Genomic DNA, 16,598 nt, shown 5'->3' on the forward strand with positions numbered 1-16,598 from the left:
AGAACCCCCAGCACCCACTGTAGTGAAGCCCCTGGGAATTGTGTGTATTTTGTGCAAAGAGAAAAATATGGACCCATAATGTAATAGTCCATGAAAACAGAAATTGACACAGAAAATAATTTCTCTATCGGGCAACCACACAATAATCGGGGGCCAGGAGACTTGAGTTCACACATGCACACTGCCATGTGGCACTCAGGGTGGCATTTGATGCATCCCGCCTGGTCATCGCATGCATGCCGGGGTTGGTAACGCCGGTATGTATGACAATCCCTGCCAAGGACTGCTCTGTTGGTAAGAACGGCCCTTTGCGGTGGAGTGGCTTCCTGGTCTATGACCCAGTAACCCCTCCAGTGTCCTTCTGTGCATGTCGTGGGGGGGGAGGGGAGTGCTGGGAGGGATCTGATTGGAAGATGGTGTTACCCGCCGCAACCAAGAAATGGGGTTTGACCGCCTTTTTCTCATTGATGCATCCCGCCCCCAGTGAGGAGTTGACATAGGTATTAGCGCGGATGCATCTTCGCAACCCCAAATCTTCCCACAAGAAGCAATGGGGTTCCAAGAACCAAGACCATCTGAAGACGACATTGGTTCCCGCAAGCAAACCTCCAAAAAATGTTGTTTTTTGGAGTGTGATGTATACTAGGCGGCCCTTAATAATGAATGAGCCATTTACAAAAAACGTGCAAACTAGCGTTTCTGCATGTGTAACAAGACCATAAAAGGCACACATCCAGTAGATGATTAAATTGAACGATATCATAATCGTTTGAAAATCGTTAAAGAAAATGTCTAAAACGACCAGCGATGCGCGCTTCCGCTGGTCGTTTTGACATCTCTCATCGGGCAAATATGCTGTACAATACGATAACGTCAGGTTCAACATGCAGATGATTGATTGTGCCTACACTGAATGACTGCTCGTTCAGTGTAGGGACATCACAGACTGACAAACGACTGCACCATTACAATGTCGTAATCGTTCAGTCGTTTGCCTATCTTCTAGTGGATGTGTGCCTTTTAAGGATCATGAATAGCCCCCAAAGTGAGCATACACTGCAAGCTGTACACATAAGGGCTTAGCGGTACATGTGTAGAGTGATTAGGCTTTCTCACCATCGTGAATAAGAGTCCTTGCAGAGAAGAATACCCTTGCCTTTTTCCTCGAGTAAAATCAGGAGACCAATTTAGAAAGTGCTTAATTACTTACATTGCTCAAATGATTGTGGAGTGTCTGGCAGGCACAGCTGTAGAACACACATTTAAAATGCAAATTAATTTTAAAAAGCCAATTTAGAGCGAAGATTATTTTTATCTTTTAAATCCTAAGGACACAACCTTTTCATCATTGCCGTAAGCCTTCCTTCAGGTGAATGATGCTTAATCTGCATGCACAAGGTGAGCTCACTGGATAAAGGGCCAAACTAACCAATATATTCTATTTGACTCTCTGTGAGGTATATTTACTGATGTGCGGGTTTTTAGAAGTGGAGATGTTGCCCATAGCAACCAATCAGATTTTACTTAACATTTATCTAGCACCTTATAGAAGATCATAGCTAAAATCTGATTGGTTGCTATGGGCAACATCTCCACTTCTAAAAAACTGCACGTTAGTAAATATTCTTCCATGTGTGCGACCAAACTGCAGGAATGGTTGGTTGTTTGTTAACCAGATGACCGGTCTCCAGGAATGTTGTCATTATGTGAATTTCCCATCTCTTTCTTATTTAAACTGGTTTAGGATATAAAACTGATGCATACATTGTTTTCAAAGCTGAAAGGCGGGGACTTGTAAAGTGTTCATACACGTTTATAAGGAAAGAATTAAATGAGACCAGAAAGGGGGTTTCTACCAAGGAAGGACAAGAAGGGAATAACCAGTAGGCCATGACGATGTTTTGCTATTTATCTTTGCATGTAAAGCATCTGTGAGGGAAGATTTGTGCTGAGGAGACAGAATTGTTGTCTCGCTCAGTCTTCTGACCACGTGATCCGGGCACAGGTCATAGTACAAAGCTTCTCTTTAAGTGATCACTGCAAAAATGAATACAATACAGGTCCTGCTATCACTTCTGTCCGTCAGTAAGTACAGATTTTTTAACCTTTATTACATCTATATAGTAATACAGGTCACTGATGGCAATGAGAATACTGGCAGCGAGCGGAGTTAATTAGTTAAAAAAAAAAATAAACTGCAGCAACCATCAAATGTTCAGCTGCAGTTTTTCCATCTCTCTGTTTTTCTATAAATGTCTGGTAAATGCTGAATGATTCCCTTTTATTCTGTAGTAAATTATGCCTTTTTATACCACCAACATTAATCTTTAAAAAACTGGTATTATATGATATTATAATATGGGTGGCATATAAGTGAGGGAGGGTGGGTTGCAAGAATTGTATCATGATGGGATGTCATCACCATCCTGGCGGTCAGGATGCTGGCGCTCAGAATACTGGCACCGGAATCCTCACCCCGACATCCTGTATATGGGGAAGGTTAGGGATAGGGTTAGGCACTAGGGTGAGGGTTGGGATTAGGCTGCAGAGGGGATGGTTAGGCTGCGGGAGGGCAGGGTGAGGGTTAGGGGTTAGGCTACTTTCGTGTGGCGGGATTCTGACTGTTGTGAAGCCGCTGTCGGTATTATGACCAAGGGCATCCCAACCACCTGGAACCGGTACCCAACCCCTCATGACCATTAATCATAGAAAGATAGAGATGAAAATGCCAGTCAGGTACCTAGACGTGGGATAGGGAACCTGTGCGCTAGTATTCGTGAGTACGCTAAGACGCATACATGAACGAACACATATACGCTTATTTTGTTTATTAACATTCGTTCATGTAGTGCCAGCATATTACGTTGCTTGCTGGCACTCTCACATACGTTACACAGAACACACAGAGATAGGACCAGCTCAAAGATACTCATATGTTAAAACCTGTGTGATTTTTTGGGGACTTGTAAAAATTCTTAAAAGATCTACATGATGGGATAGGTAATCCACCTGCTGCAAGCTCCAGAATTGGAGAATTAAAAATATGGTTACAAGCAGGGCTACTCCGTTCCTGAACCTCTCATTAACTATGTAATGTCCTGGGCTGAAATGTATGTTGCATAAGATAAGTTTTATTTTCAAAGTCGCTTTTGAATACCCTCTTTTCTAATTATATATATATATATATATATATATATACACATACAGTGGAGGACCTACATGTTTTGAACTGTTATGGGGGCCCCTTTGCACCCAGAAACAATAGGGCAACATCCAACAAGGTCCAGAGGGCTTTGCTGCCCTTGCAAGGACCTTGAGGCCCAAATGGCAGAGATGTAGAAAGCCCCCCCAGAGAGTGAGAGACTGTAGATAGAAGTAGAAAACCCTCCAAGAGAGTGAGATATAAATAGATAGATGTAGAAACCCCCCCCAGAGAGAGAGACACTGTAGATAGTGTGATAGGGACACTGGTAAAGTGGTCAGTGGTAGATACATTTATCCTAGGTTTTTGACCTATGTGTTCTAAAAACCCCCAGGAGAAAGTCTGCAGTGAAGCAGATTTGCGTGTCTTTTTGAAAAGCCGGTTTGGGTCCTGGGGGTGTGTATCTGAGGAGAGGGAGGGCTCCATCCACAGGCCATTCCAGGTTTTGGCCTTTTTGGCCTGTTAGCAGGCTCATTAGGGTCTGCACCTGGAACTGGCTGATATAGGCTGTGTGTGATTGTAAGCTAGTGTCTCATACCTGGGAAAGCAAGCAGACTGGCTGGCTCAGAGATACGTGCTGAAAACTACCTGTAAGTCTTGTGCATACGTTTGTGTTGATGGTGGAGGCAGTAGGCCCCACTATTTCTTTAGAGAGGGAACCTCTTCTCTAGTTAGCGCCCAGACGGGCTAGCGTTTTGTTTTCTTTTTATATTGCACAATAAAGACTGGTACCGACCAGCTAGTACAAGACCCCAGACTGGTGTACTATTTTTCCGGCTGCTGTGTGTGTGTGAAGAGAGAGTCCATCTACCCCAGGAGAGGGACCCCTTAATCCGGTCATGTTACAATAGACACAGTAGATGTAGAAACCCCCAGAAAGAGACTCCAGGGGCTGTAAGGGCAGAGGTGTGCACGCCTGACGTGTCCTAAGAACACTCCAGGCAGCACTGCTGCAGAGATCCTGGCTAGCCAGAGGCAGGGGCATTGGGTGCGCAGCGGTGCTGCCCACCTGACTCTGCGCTCTGTGTGGTGGCACCGCTCGCTGCCCCTGCCCCGAGGTAACTAACCCTCTAATAGAGTAACAATGTATGATTCAGCCTGGATCCTGATCCCTAGAGGAGGGATGGGCCCCTAGGCAGCGGGACCCACCGGGAATTTCCCATGTTCTCCTGCGGGCTAATCTGACCCATCTAAAAAAATAAATAAAGTTAAAGATTGAAGCAGCATTTATAAATAATCTACATATGTTGTTCCTGCTTGTGCAACAGGCCAATAATAGCTGACTGCTGGGGACGGTGCTCTGTCACAGAAAGAATTTCCTGATCTGAAGTCTATTTACCGTGCTAGTAGAACAGATTCATTCAAGGAAGCTGAGTAGCCGTCAGCCGTTGTGTGATTCACATACATACAGGGCAGGGAAGTGACTCTGAATAAGCTTTCTTGTACCCTGGCACTTTGCATACATGCACCAAGGAAATCAGATGTCGTCATGTGAGTCACAGAATCCTGCCCCTCTCAGCATTAGACAATGTGTAGTATATTTGACATGAAGGCAGTGGCGTCACAAAGGGGGTGCGGGGGGTGCGGGCCGCACCCGGGTGTCACCCGCCGAGGGGTGACACCAAAGTGCAGCCTCCCCCTCTGGTGACAGGAGCCGGGTGCTGCACTGTAGAATTACGTGCAGCACTCGGCTCCTGTCACAGTGAAGGAGCCAGCACTACAAACACACTGGTCCCCGGGAGCAGCCCGCACCTCCTGGACCCCCCGGAGTCACTAAAACCAGGGTTCGGGTGCGCGGCCCCGCCCCCACATGTAAGGCCCCGCCCCTTTCCCCCGGCGAACGCGGCTACGCCGCGCTCCTGCTTGTACACCCGCACCGGGTGCAACTAAAGGTTAGGACGCCACTGCATGAAGGCAGTTACCCTGACTGCTGGTTTGCTGTGATGTTATATATAAGATATGAGCCCACCCGAGCCTCCGGGATCAGCTTGGATCTCTGCACCTGCCCCGGATCCCCACTCCGAGGCAAAACCACAAGATCCCGCTGTCGGATCTTGCGGTTTTGCCCCGGGCGCCAATTTCAAAAGTCCCATTGAAATCAATGGGCTGACCGCTGATTGGCTGAGATAGCCATCTGTCACGGCTCTCAGCCAATCGGCACTTCCCCGTAAACCCCCCCGTTGCCGACTCCGCCGGGCACACCGACACTGCCGGCACCCACGCACTGCCAACACCCCTGCACTGAGGACACCGTCGGCACCCCCCACACTGAGGACATTGCCAAGTAGTGCCTCAGCACTGTATCCGTCCTGCAAATACAGGACCCTGATTTTATGGTTCGAGAGATTTTGGGAAACTGCTCAAAAAAATGGCTGATTGAACGGGGCTTTACATAGGTATGAAGTGCCAGTCATCGGTGGCCCAGCGCCCCCTGGAGGGAAATACAGATTGGGCACTGAGAATAGGCATGTGCTGGGGGCATGTGCACTTGTCTGGCATTTACTTCTGCTGTTGCTATTTACACATAGTTTAGGGTTTTTTGTTTTGAGCAAGGATATTCCACGCACGCTTTTTAGTAAATTGTTGTGTTGTATTGTTTTCTATTGACAGTACTTGCGAGTTAGTTAGATTGGTTATTGCTAATACATTAATAATTTGCTAAACATTATTAAACAGAAATAAATGCCATGTGTTTGTGCCACTGCTCTGTCGCTTACTGTAACCAGCTCGCTCACTGCAGCCTTGGCCTATATTGGTGAAAAGTAGTGAAAATAATATTGTGAGCTGGTCAAAATTGACTGGAAATTAATGTTATTAAGGTTAGTAATACTGTAGGTACAAAAACAGACCCATATTATGTGATTTTAGCTATTTTTATACATTTTTGAACAAAAATACAGATCCAAAACCAAAACACGTGAGGGTGGTTTTGCAAAATCGGAACCAGAACCAAAACACGAAGAGAGGACCTAGAATATTTTGTGCAGTATTACAGAGGGAAATTCTGGGCAGACATATGCCAAGCAGGGCCCCCGGGGGACTGCTGTATTAATGAGCAATGATGGAAGGGGAAATATAAGAATTTTTATCTCCTGTGTCTCATACATTGAGTTGTGTAATGACTATACGAGATCTAGCACACGTTGTAGGCAAATAAGATGTCTCTATAGTTATAGTAAAAGGATTTGGATAATAAAATAATTGTAACAAATATTCAAGGATTTAAAGAGATATTACTATTATAATATATGTATATGTGTGTATATATATATATATATATATATATATATATATATAATGTAGAATATAATATTTTTTTTCCCTGGTAAAGTCTTTCATTCTTCCCACGAAATAACGCTGATAATGGGCCTGATTCAGAGCCGGACGCAAGTGGCTGCTCGTTTGCTCCGAGCGATGTTTGCCCAACTGCGCATGCATACGGATCGTAATACGCATGCGCGAACCAGTCAGTGCAGCCGAAAATCGTGTGCTCCGAAAAATAGCGAATGCCTGCTATTTTGAGTGACAGGAGGAGGCGTATGTGGGTGGTAACAGGGGAAGGTGCTTGAAAACGGGGAGTGGAGATCCGATCGCAGGCGTGCTTAAAGGTCAAAACGGGCGTTTTATGGGTGTGCATAATTAATACAGCAGCGTCATTGACCACGTCACTGGGTTTTTTTTTAGCCAGAACTGCTCGCAAAATTGTGGTAGGAAAAACCAACCACAAGAATAGTGAGCAGCTCATACCCTGTTCGATGTACTCGATTAATCTAATAAATAGCGGACATGATGTAGGATGCGAGCGGCCAGGGGGCGTAGTTTCCCAAAAAACGACCGCAAGTTTTGTTCGCTCGTTCAGACCTAGAGGCGTGAACAGACCGCAAACAGCGAACGGTTCATTTGAATAGCCACTCCTATTTTCTTGACGAGCGAGCGCAAATAGCGACCGGCTCTGAATCAGGCCCAATATCTTTATGTAAAGTTACATCCAAGCCGATGACCTAAAGCATTTGTTTAAATAGAATTTTAAAAGAAAAATGTTAATAAATGCCTTTTGAATGAGGGTTTGTTTTTACTAGACCTTGCCTGGTACAGGTGCTGAGGTGAGGACTACCTAACTCTCCACACCCATGTATGCATCAGGGTAAACATAACATCTATAGCATTTTAAGAACAACTTAATATACCAGCTGCCTTATATAAAATATGCTGCTAATAATCTTTACAAATATACATATGCAAATACTACAGGGCCCTATCAGGGCTGAGAAGAATTCAGATAGGTTTGACCTCAGAATTTAAAACCGAAATAAGGGCCTGGATTTATCAACGAGTGATATACTTCTTAAATGGTGCTTCAACCAATCAGCTCCTAACTGTCAGGTGTTTGAAAAAATGATAGGAGCTGATTGGTTGGAGAATCATTTTACATTAGTTAACAAGAAAATCGCTCGGTGATAAATCTAGGCCAAGGTTTTGCTTTTAATAATAATGTTTTAAGTTTCGGGCTCAAGGAGCCACAGCTTAGGAAGCCTAGCCTAAGTAATTTGTTACCCTCCATTAGTTGACAGAGAACAATATCTGGGTCTTTAAGACTTGATGAGACGACCCAGAATTTGCGCACCTTAAGATGGGTTGCGCTTCATTCCAAAGTGGGCCTATCCTGGCAGACGTTGAGCAGATCGGTAATGTGGCTGATCTTGACTTTGCGTGCACAAATGCCGTAGGCGTGTATGATATATATATATTTAATGTGACAGAATTTCCTTCATGTTCCAACGTTTCGGACCTTTATTAGTTCTTTTGTCAAGGATAAATGAACAAGAAAACGAAACCGGTTACATAATGCAAAACATCTTCAAGGCTATATGTATAAGGATGATAATAAATGTGCATAAATCAGCAGGGAGAAATGCTGATATGGAGAATTCAGATTGTGGGGAGAACGTTTCCTATATACAGGGCATAATCCACCTCAGAACCATCATAGAGCTAGATCTACTAAGAGGCGTGTTTGACCCCAGAATTTAAAACCGAAATAAGGGCCTGGATTAATCAACGAGTGATATACTTGTTATCACTCGTTACTAATCTTAAATGGTGGTTCAACCAATCAGCTCCTAACTGTCAAGTGTTTGAAACAATTATAGGAGCTGATTGGTTGGAGAATCATTTCACATTAGATAACAAGAAAATCCACACGACATTCTGCTAAATTAGACCCAGAACTGGATGTATTGATCCCAACAAATGGGAATGTCCATATTATACAATTAGTCAATGTATAAATCACATAACACAAAGCAGGCTAGCGACAGCTGTTCATTGAACCCCTGAGGGGCAACTGTGTTAAACTTAAATATTCACTGTGATTCCAACTGCAGCATTTGGTTTGCTCTATAACCCCCCCTACCCTGTAACGAGGGTGGTACCTGGTCTATTTAATATATATTTATGGGTCACCAAAGAATGTCTGGCATTCAACTTCCCTTCCTTTTAGGGCAAGCCTGATTGATGAGCGTGTTGGGTTGCCCGTTTTGTAAAACTACAAATAGTTTTGCCAATATAGGCTAGATCACATGGACATTTAATGATGTGAATAGGTGTTTTTTTCCCTGAGTGTGGATGTAATTATTACCAGTATCAAGATAAGGACAAGTAGTGCATCCTGTACATCTGTAGCATCCCGGGGGGTCTACTTAAAAAGTGACTAGGTAGGCAGGGAGAGTTTGTAGTAACGTCATAATGGACTAGCCAATCCTTAAGATTTCTACCTTTTTTTTGACAAACCCACAGCTGGGTATCTTTAAATAAAGACAAGGAATTATCCGATTTAGTCAAAGGCCACAAACTCTTGGAATTCTTGATCACTAATTCCGCTTTTCCACCAAAAACCCGAGTCCGACCTGGCTTTACAGACATGGTTCTAACCCAGACAAAAAGGGAAAAGGATTCCGCACAGAACTAGTTCTATATGAGAAAATCTATAATTTTATAATTGTCTATTTGTTTTAGACCAACCATCCTACATTTTTAAAGCATTATCATTAGTGGTGTTGGTGGTGCTCCCAGAGCCTAAGTTTTGACATGAAAAAGAAAGGCACACTTGGGGCACACTTGGATGATAATACGGATATTAGATTGATTAAAATATATCTTTTATTATGTCATTCTAATATTAAAAAGGTGTATAACTATATATAATATCATGTATTGTGCATAAGGCAAGAAAAAATAATTTGTAAATAGAAATAATATGCAGGTATTATAATAAATGACACCCTCCATTATTCATTTCATCTAAAAGATGTCCAGTGGAATGCAGAATTCTCTTCATATTTTTGCCAAATGAATAATGGAGGGTGTCATTTATTATAATAATACCTGCATATTATTTCTACTTACAAATTATTTTTTCTTGCCTTATGCACAATACATGATATTATATACACCTCTTTAATATTAGAATGACATAATAAAAGTTATATTTTAATCAATCTAATATCCGTATTATCATCCAAGTGTGCCCCAAGTGTGCCCCAAGTGTGCCCCAACAAAGAGCCTTTGTTTTTCTTTAGTTTTTTCATGGTTCTAACCCAGGGCCTGATTCAGAGCCGGACGCTATTTGCGGACGGTCATTCAAAAAAAAGGGGCCGGCTATTTAAATTGAGCGCTCGCTCATTGCGGTTTGTTGACTCCTCTATGTCTGAGCGAGCAAACGAAAAATGCGCTGGCTATTTTGTAGAGATGTCCCTTTGCCGTTCGCATCACACGTCATCTCAGGTATTTATTAGATTAATCGGGTACATCGAAAGGCATCTGAACTGCTCGCAGTGCTTGTGGTAGGTTTTTCTTACCGCTATCACTGCGAGCACTTCAGGCTAAAAGACAACCAAGTGACGTGATCGATGACGCTCCTTTACTAATTATGCACTCCCATTAAACGCCCTTTTTACCGTTAGGCACGCCTGCGTTCGGATCTCCACTCCCCCGTTTTCAAGCACCTTCCCCTGTTACCACCCACAAACGGTACATTCTGGCAATCAAATTAGCAGCCCCTCGCTGTTTTGCGAGCGCTCGAATTCCGACCGCAATGACTGGTTTGCACATGCGCATTACGACCCATACGCATGCGCAGTTGTGCGAACATCGCTCAGAGCGAACGAGCGGCTGCTTACAAGCGGCTCTGAATCAGGCCCCAGGTCAGACACTGTTTACACAGCACCATCGATCTGGGTTATTCTCAGGTCAGCCCCGTTCACAATGAACCTGGGTCTGCCCTGCTGAACTTATGAGGTCATAAAAAGTGGGAGGTGACTGCTCCACAGCCACCAATTAGCTCATTTTGGGCATGATCCAGGTCAGATAACCCGGGTTGCACCGTTTACACTGCGCTATTACCCAGGTCCATCCTGGGTCTGACCGTGGTAGCTACCTGGGTTGGATTGCTGGGTCATTTGACCCGGGTTATTTTTCAGGGACCCTTTTACACTGAGCTGCGACCCGGATAGACTCAGCAATAACCCAGGTTTTTGCTCTGGTGTAAAAGGGGTATAAGGAACTGCTCATGGAAAACTGATTAACAAAAGGGAGCACATTCTGGCCCTCATTCAGAGCCACTCGCTAGCGGCAGTACGCTCGTTCCGAGCGATGTTCGCACATCTGTGCATGCGTACAGTTTTTAGTACGCATGCGCGAACCAGTCAGTGCAGGTGAAAATCGTTTGTACGCAATATAGCGAGTGCCTGCTATTTTGAGTGACAGAATGAGGCGTATGTGGGTGGTAACAGGGGACGGTGCTTGAAAACAGGTAGTGGAGATCAGAACGCAGGCGTGCTTAAAGGTCAAAACGGGCATTTTATGGGTGTGCATAATTAATACAGCAGCGTCATTGACCACGTCACTGGGTTTTTTTAACTCAGAACTGTTCGCAAAATAGCGGTTGAAAAAACCAACCACAAGAATAGCGAGCAGTTCATACGCTGTACGATGTACTCGATTAATCTAATAAATAGCGGACATGACGTATGGTGCGAGCGGCCAGGGGGCGTTTTTAACAAATAAACGAGCGTATGTTTTGCTCGCTCGTTCAGATTTAGAGGTGTGAACAGACTGCAATGTGCGAACGGATCATTTGAATAGCCACCCCTTGTTTTCGAACGAACGAACGCAAATAGCGAACGGCTCTGAATGAGGGCCTCTGTTTGGGTTTAGCCCTCATTTTCAAACAGTCACTTTGAAAGATGGCCATAGCTTTAGATCTGGCAGCTTCTACTTTTGAGGGTTTGTAACCTCTTTGTAATAATTTTTTTGCCATTACATCCATTTGTTGAGCCAATTCCCAAGTGTTACTGGAAATCCTTCTAATTCTGAAAAATTGTGAGAAAGGTAAACCCTTTTTCATTGTATATGGGCAGTGGCTCCTCGCGTGTAGCATAGTGTTCAAGTCCGTGGGTTTGGTATATAAGCTTGTAATGAGAATCTTATCCTCTATGTAAATTTAGCATCCAAATATTTCACTGAGTTGTCACTACAGGTGTATGTGAGCGTGACGGTATCATCCATACTGTTAATCGTAGCCATGTGTTTTTCAAATTCAGAGACTGTGCCTGTCCACAGCATAAATATGTCATCTATAAAACGTGTATAGAATAGAAGTTTTTCTGAGAATGATATGTTCTGCATGAGTAATTTATCTTGACCCCATGGCGCAGCCTTGTAGTCGCAATTAGTAATTGCCATCAAAATAGAAGTAATTCATAGCATAATTCTAGCATATTATATATATTATACATTATATTATATATAAAGCACTAAGGAATGGTGAGTGCCGTGGATTAGTGGTTTTTGTTTATTTGATTATTTTTTTCTAATTAATCATTTTTGTGATCACATTTTCTCATGCACCCCTATTAACTAGTTATCTAACTTGTGTCAGCTGTTTTCCTAGGTGCTTTGCAACAGGTGTGCTTGGTGACTGTCTCACGTTTAAAAGCAAAGTTGCTGTGAGCTTTAAACCTTGATAGCATACCCTGAATTTAACACTAATGTGATAGCTATTTCCATGTTATAACTCTGAGCAATAGAGTAGGGACTTGCAGTAAAGTGGAGTCCCTCGACAGGGGCTGCAAGCTTAAATGCATTGATCAATTCATGAACCAAAATCCCACTGACTATTATTACAGATAGTTATTATGGTGAGTGCAGAGCCAGGGCTCTGCACTCACCATAATTACAGGAGTGCATTCATAGTAGAATTATGTGTGTGTATGTGTGTATGTATATATATATATATATATATATATACACAGTTGTGGCTTCAGGCACGGGCAAGCAGGTCCGTCGGCCCGGAGCAGCATTGTATCCCGCGGGCGCAGGAAAAGCCCTCCTCCCATCGGGCGGTAAACTCAGTATATACGATCATGGGGAAGAAGCAGAGGAGGGAAGGGGCAGCAACACAGGACAGCGCTGGGCACAGCAAAACCTAGCGCCGGCCCTGTATATACAAGTATTGCAACCCGGCACTCTAGCGGCTGCTGTAGACCTGAATGATTTCTGGCTTGGGTGCCTTCCAAACGGTTGATAACACCGTCCAAGATAGCAGCAAAACAACAGGCGGCACTCCAAGACTTCAATAGCGGTGAAAGCAATGTGTCTTATTTAATTCATCGATGTTTTGGTGGATGGCACCCCCCGTCTGTCTGTCCTGATGACAGGGTAGCATTCCCCAAAACGTTGATGAATTAAATAAGAAACATTGTTTTCACTGCTATTGGAGTTTTGGAGTGCCGCCTGTTGTTTTGCTGAAATAATAAGGGTACATTCGTGCCCTTATATATTAAGGCTGCATCTAAAAAATGGAAATCTCCATAGAGAATTCTCGAGGGGGGAGGCAGGGTGTTTAAGGGGCTACACCTCAAAAGCTGTTGGAGGTACCGAGCTGAAATTTGGCATGGCCGGGTAGAACTGTCACTCGGTGCTGCATGCTAAATTTCAGGGCAAAAACAAAAATTGAGGACATGGGAGTAATCTAAAGCTCCAGCTGTCACTTTTTTCTGACATTCTCAATTAGGACCACTTTTCTGCTGTTCTCTATGGGGGATTTTTGGAAGGCATAACTCGGGGTAGGGGACGAATTTAGACTTGGGGTTTGTTTTATTAGGTAGCTACTGTGCCAGGGTACGTGCTTTTGGGGTTCAGGTAAATTAGAAAGTTACAGTTTTTAAACTATTACCTCAAGAATGCGCCATTGTAGAGATAGGACTTTTCAACTTGTTGCGCAGCCGCAGTAGGAGCCTCCTCCACTCACTGTGGCTTCACTTGGGTGCACAAAGATGGGCGTTGTTTGCAGGCTTTAGCTGTGGTGAGCTTGAGGGAAAGAAGCAGCCATTAGCTGCAGCGGGACCCGGGGGAAGGGCACAGGTGGTAGTCAGCCAGAATCCAGGGACGGTAGCGGGCCTTAGTGGTGGCGGTGCGGGTGGCAGTGTGGACAGCGGTGGGGCAGGCGTTAGTACCCAGGGGTGATAGCAGCACACAGAATGCAAGCTCGGATCTGGAAGATCCGTGATACCTGTTTCTGTATTTAAAAATAATGGCGTGGCTCCGCCCCCCAAAAAAACAACCAGCATCGGGCTTTGGAGACCCAGTACTGGTTGTGTTTAAATACAGGGGACAAATGACGTTTCAGCGCAACCAGCACTGGGCTCTGAGCCGGCCCTGGTTTTGGAAATACAGGGGAAAAAAATGCAATGGGTTCCCCTGTATTTACCAGAACCAGCACCGGACTCTTTCTAGCTGGGGGGTGATGCCACAGCCAGGGGAGCCCTTTCGCCAGGCCCCCCAGCCGAAGCATCACCCCTGACCGCTAGTCAGCCCAGGCCAGGGATCCCTGGAGAGCTCAGGATTCCCCCAATAAAGGGGTCCCCCTCTCCAGGGCACCCCAGGCCCAGGCTGATAGCCCGGGGCTATCCCCAGCACCCCTGGGCGGTGGGTGCCGGGTTCATTGTGTAAAGTGTGGTGCAAGTTAAGAGTTAAAATATTGCCTTTTGCTGTGGAACTACAGTTCCCAGCAAGCCTCCCCTGCATGCTGGTACTCGGAGAACCACAAGTATCAGCATGCCAGGGCATTAGGGGCCTGCTGTTACCTGTAGTTCTACAGCAAAAGCAATATTAAAAAAACACAGAACACACACCATAGAAAAGTAAAATTTTATTGAAACATACATGCACACACACATGTACTCACACATGCACACACTATCTCACATACTCACCTAGTATCCCTGTAGCCATTCTGTTCTCTTCTCCAGTAGACAATCCTGTGGAGTACCTGTAATAAAAATTCCATACTCGCCTCCTATGCGTGGATCTGTCCTCTAGGCAATCCAGGGTCTTGGCAAAAAAAACAAAACGCAAAACACGTGGACCCTCGTACATTAGTAGTGGACACTACTACCCGAATGACAGCTCTGCCCGGCATTTCAGTTCAGAAATCCCGGTGCGGATCGCTCATTGGCTGAGAGAGGTGAGCCTTCCGCCTCTCAGCCAATGCGCTGTTCTCACCATTGACTCCAATGGTGTGAACCGAACGTGTCCTTTTCAAAAATGGCACCTCAGAGAGTGGGAACCCTTTATTGTGGGGGGTCCCCAGCTCCCCAGGGATCCCCTGCCTGGGCTGACTAGTGGTAAGGGGTGATGATGAGGCTGGGGGGCCCAGTGAAAGGGCTCCCCTGGCTGTGGTATCACCCCCCAGCTACAAAGAGTCCGGTGCTGGTTCTGGTAAATACAGGGGGACCCTAAGCATTTTTCCCTCTGTATTTCCAGAACCAGGGCCGGCTCAGAGCCCAGTGCTGGTTGCACTGAATACGAGGGACCCCCTACGTCATTTGTCCCCCGTATTTTGGCAACCAGGACTGGTTCTGAAAATCATGGTGCTAGTTGTGCTTAATACAGGGGACAACTACGTTATTTGTCACCTGTATTTAGCACAACCAGTACTGGGGCTCCAAAGCCCAATGCTGGTTGTTGGTTTTGGGGGGAGGGACATGCTTTTTTTCCCCCATATTTACAGGTGCTTCATTGGACAGATTGGCTACAGGGATACATAGGTGAGTATATGATATAGTGTGTGCATGTGTGTGTGCATGTATGTTTTAATAAAATGTTACTTTTCTACGGTGTGTTGTGTGGTTTTTAATATTGCATTTGCTGTGGAACTACAGGTACCAGCAGGTCCGTAATGCCCCACATGCTGATACTTGTGGTTCTCCAAGTACCAGCATGCGGGGGAGGCTGTGGCATAACCCCCCGCTAAAAAGGGTCCGGTGCTGGTTCTCGTAAATACGGGGGACCCTACGCATTTTTTTCCACCTATATTTCAAGAAAAAGGGCCGGCTCAGAGCCCAGTGCTGGTTGTGCTGAATATGTGAATATGGGGGACCCCTACATAATTTGTCCCCCATACTTTGGCAACCAGGGCTGGTTCTGACTAGCCCAGTGCTGGTTGTGCTTAAGTACAGGGGATCCCTATGTCATTTATTTTTCCCCTGTATTTAAACACAACCAGGACTGGCTGTTAAAAGCCCGGTGCTGGTTGTGGTTTTTTCTTTTTTTGGGGGGGGGTTACCTTTTTTTATTTTACACATTCAATTTTTAACATAGAAGCGTAGATGGATCTCCCTGCTGCGTTTGTGCATCTGTGACTTATTGATTTAATTTTCTCAGGTGCATGCACACTAGCAGTGAGCCCTCTGTTGCCCACTGATGCCCCCTTTGCACTGCACCACTGCTACTGCATGTGTGTATAACAATAAGCACACAATTCTGTGAATTAACAGCTCTACCATTTTGTACTGTGACAGGAATCTCACTCTGTGAGAGTGCTGAATCTGCAGTTAACCACATGGTGTCATGGCATACCATATCTGTATTACGCAAGGAACACATCCATTAAGGCATCAGCCTTAATGATCGTTATTTCAATGCTTTTTGGAGTTTTAGTGGCAGAAATTCAATAGATTTTGTGAATTTTCACATCATGTCTAAGCAGCATTAATGAGACATGTGAAACCGTAAGGTTTTTTGCCTATGGAATATATATATATATATATATATATAGCTCACCCTCCCCACTAGTGCTTTATCAATAAAGGGATAGCACGCGCTGCAGGCATGTGCCACAAAAGGGGTGTGGTTTCAAAAGAAAGATGCGTGGTCACACAAGTGTTCCCAATTCAAATTACGCCACACAGTAGCACAATCTTGATTCACATTACACCACAGAGTAGTGTCCCTTATTCATGTATGACACACAGCAGTGCCCCTTTTATACAATGCCCACATTTGTGCCCCTTACACATAATGCCCACAGCAGTAGAGCCCCTTACACATAATGCCC

The 16,598-nt window shown here is 44.7% G+C and overlaps 1 protein-coding gene across 1 annotated transcript in view; it reads left to right on the plus strand.

Moving 5' to 3' along the window:
- The first annotated feature begins 2,043 nt into the window (after nt 1–2,043).
- AMN (amnion associated transmembrane protein) overlaps nt 2,044–16,598 on the plus strand; it is a 150,644-nt gene continuing 136,089 nt past the window's right edge. The window contains exon 1 of the mRNA XM_088464290.1: nt 2,044–2,085. Coding sequence (XP_088320416.1) covers nt 2,046–2,085 — 40 coding nt within the window. The 5' untranslated portion in view covers nt 2,044–2,045. The remainder of the gene's footprint in view (nt 2,086–16,598) is intronic.

Source organism: Taudactylus pleione, unplaced genomic scaffold, assembly GCF_031769625.1.
Source record: "Taudactylus pleione unplaced genomic scaffold, aTauple2 ptg001628l, whole genome shotgun sequence".
NCBI lineage: Eukaryota > Metazoa > Chordata > Amphibia > Anura > Myobatrachidae > Taudactylus > Taudactylus pleione.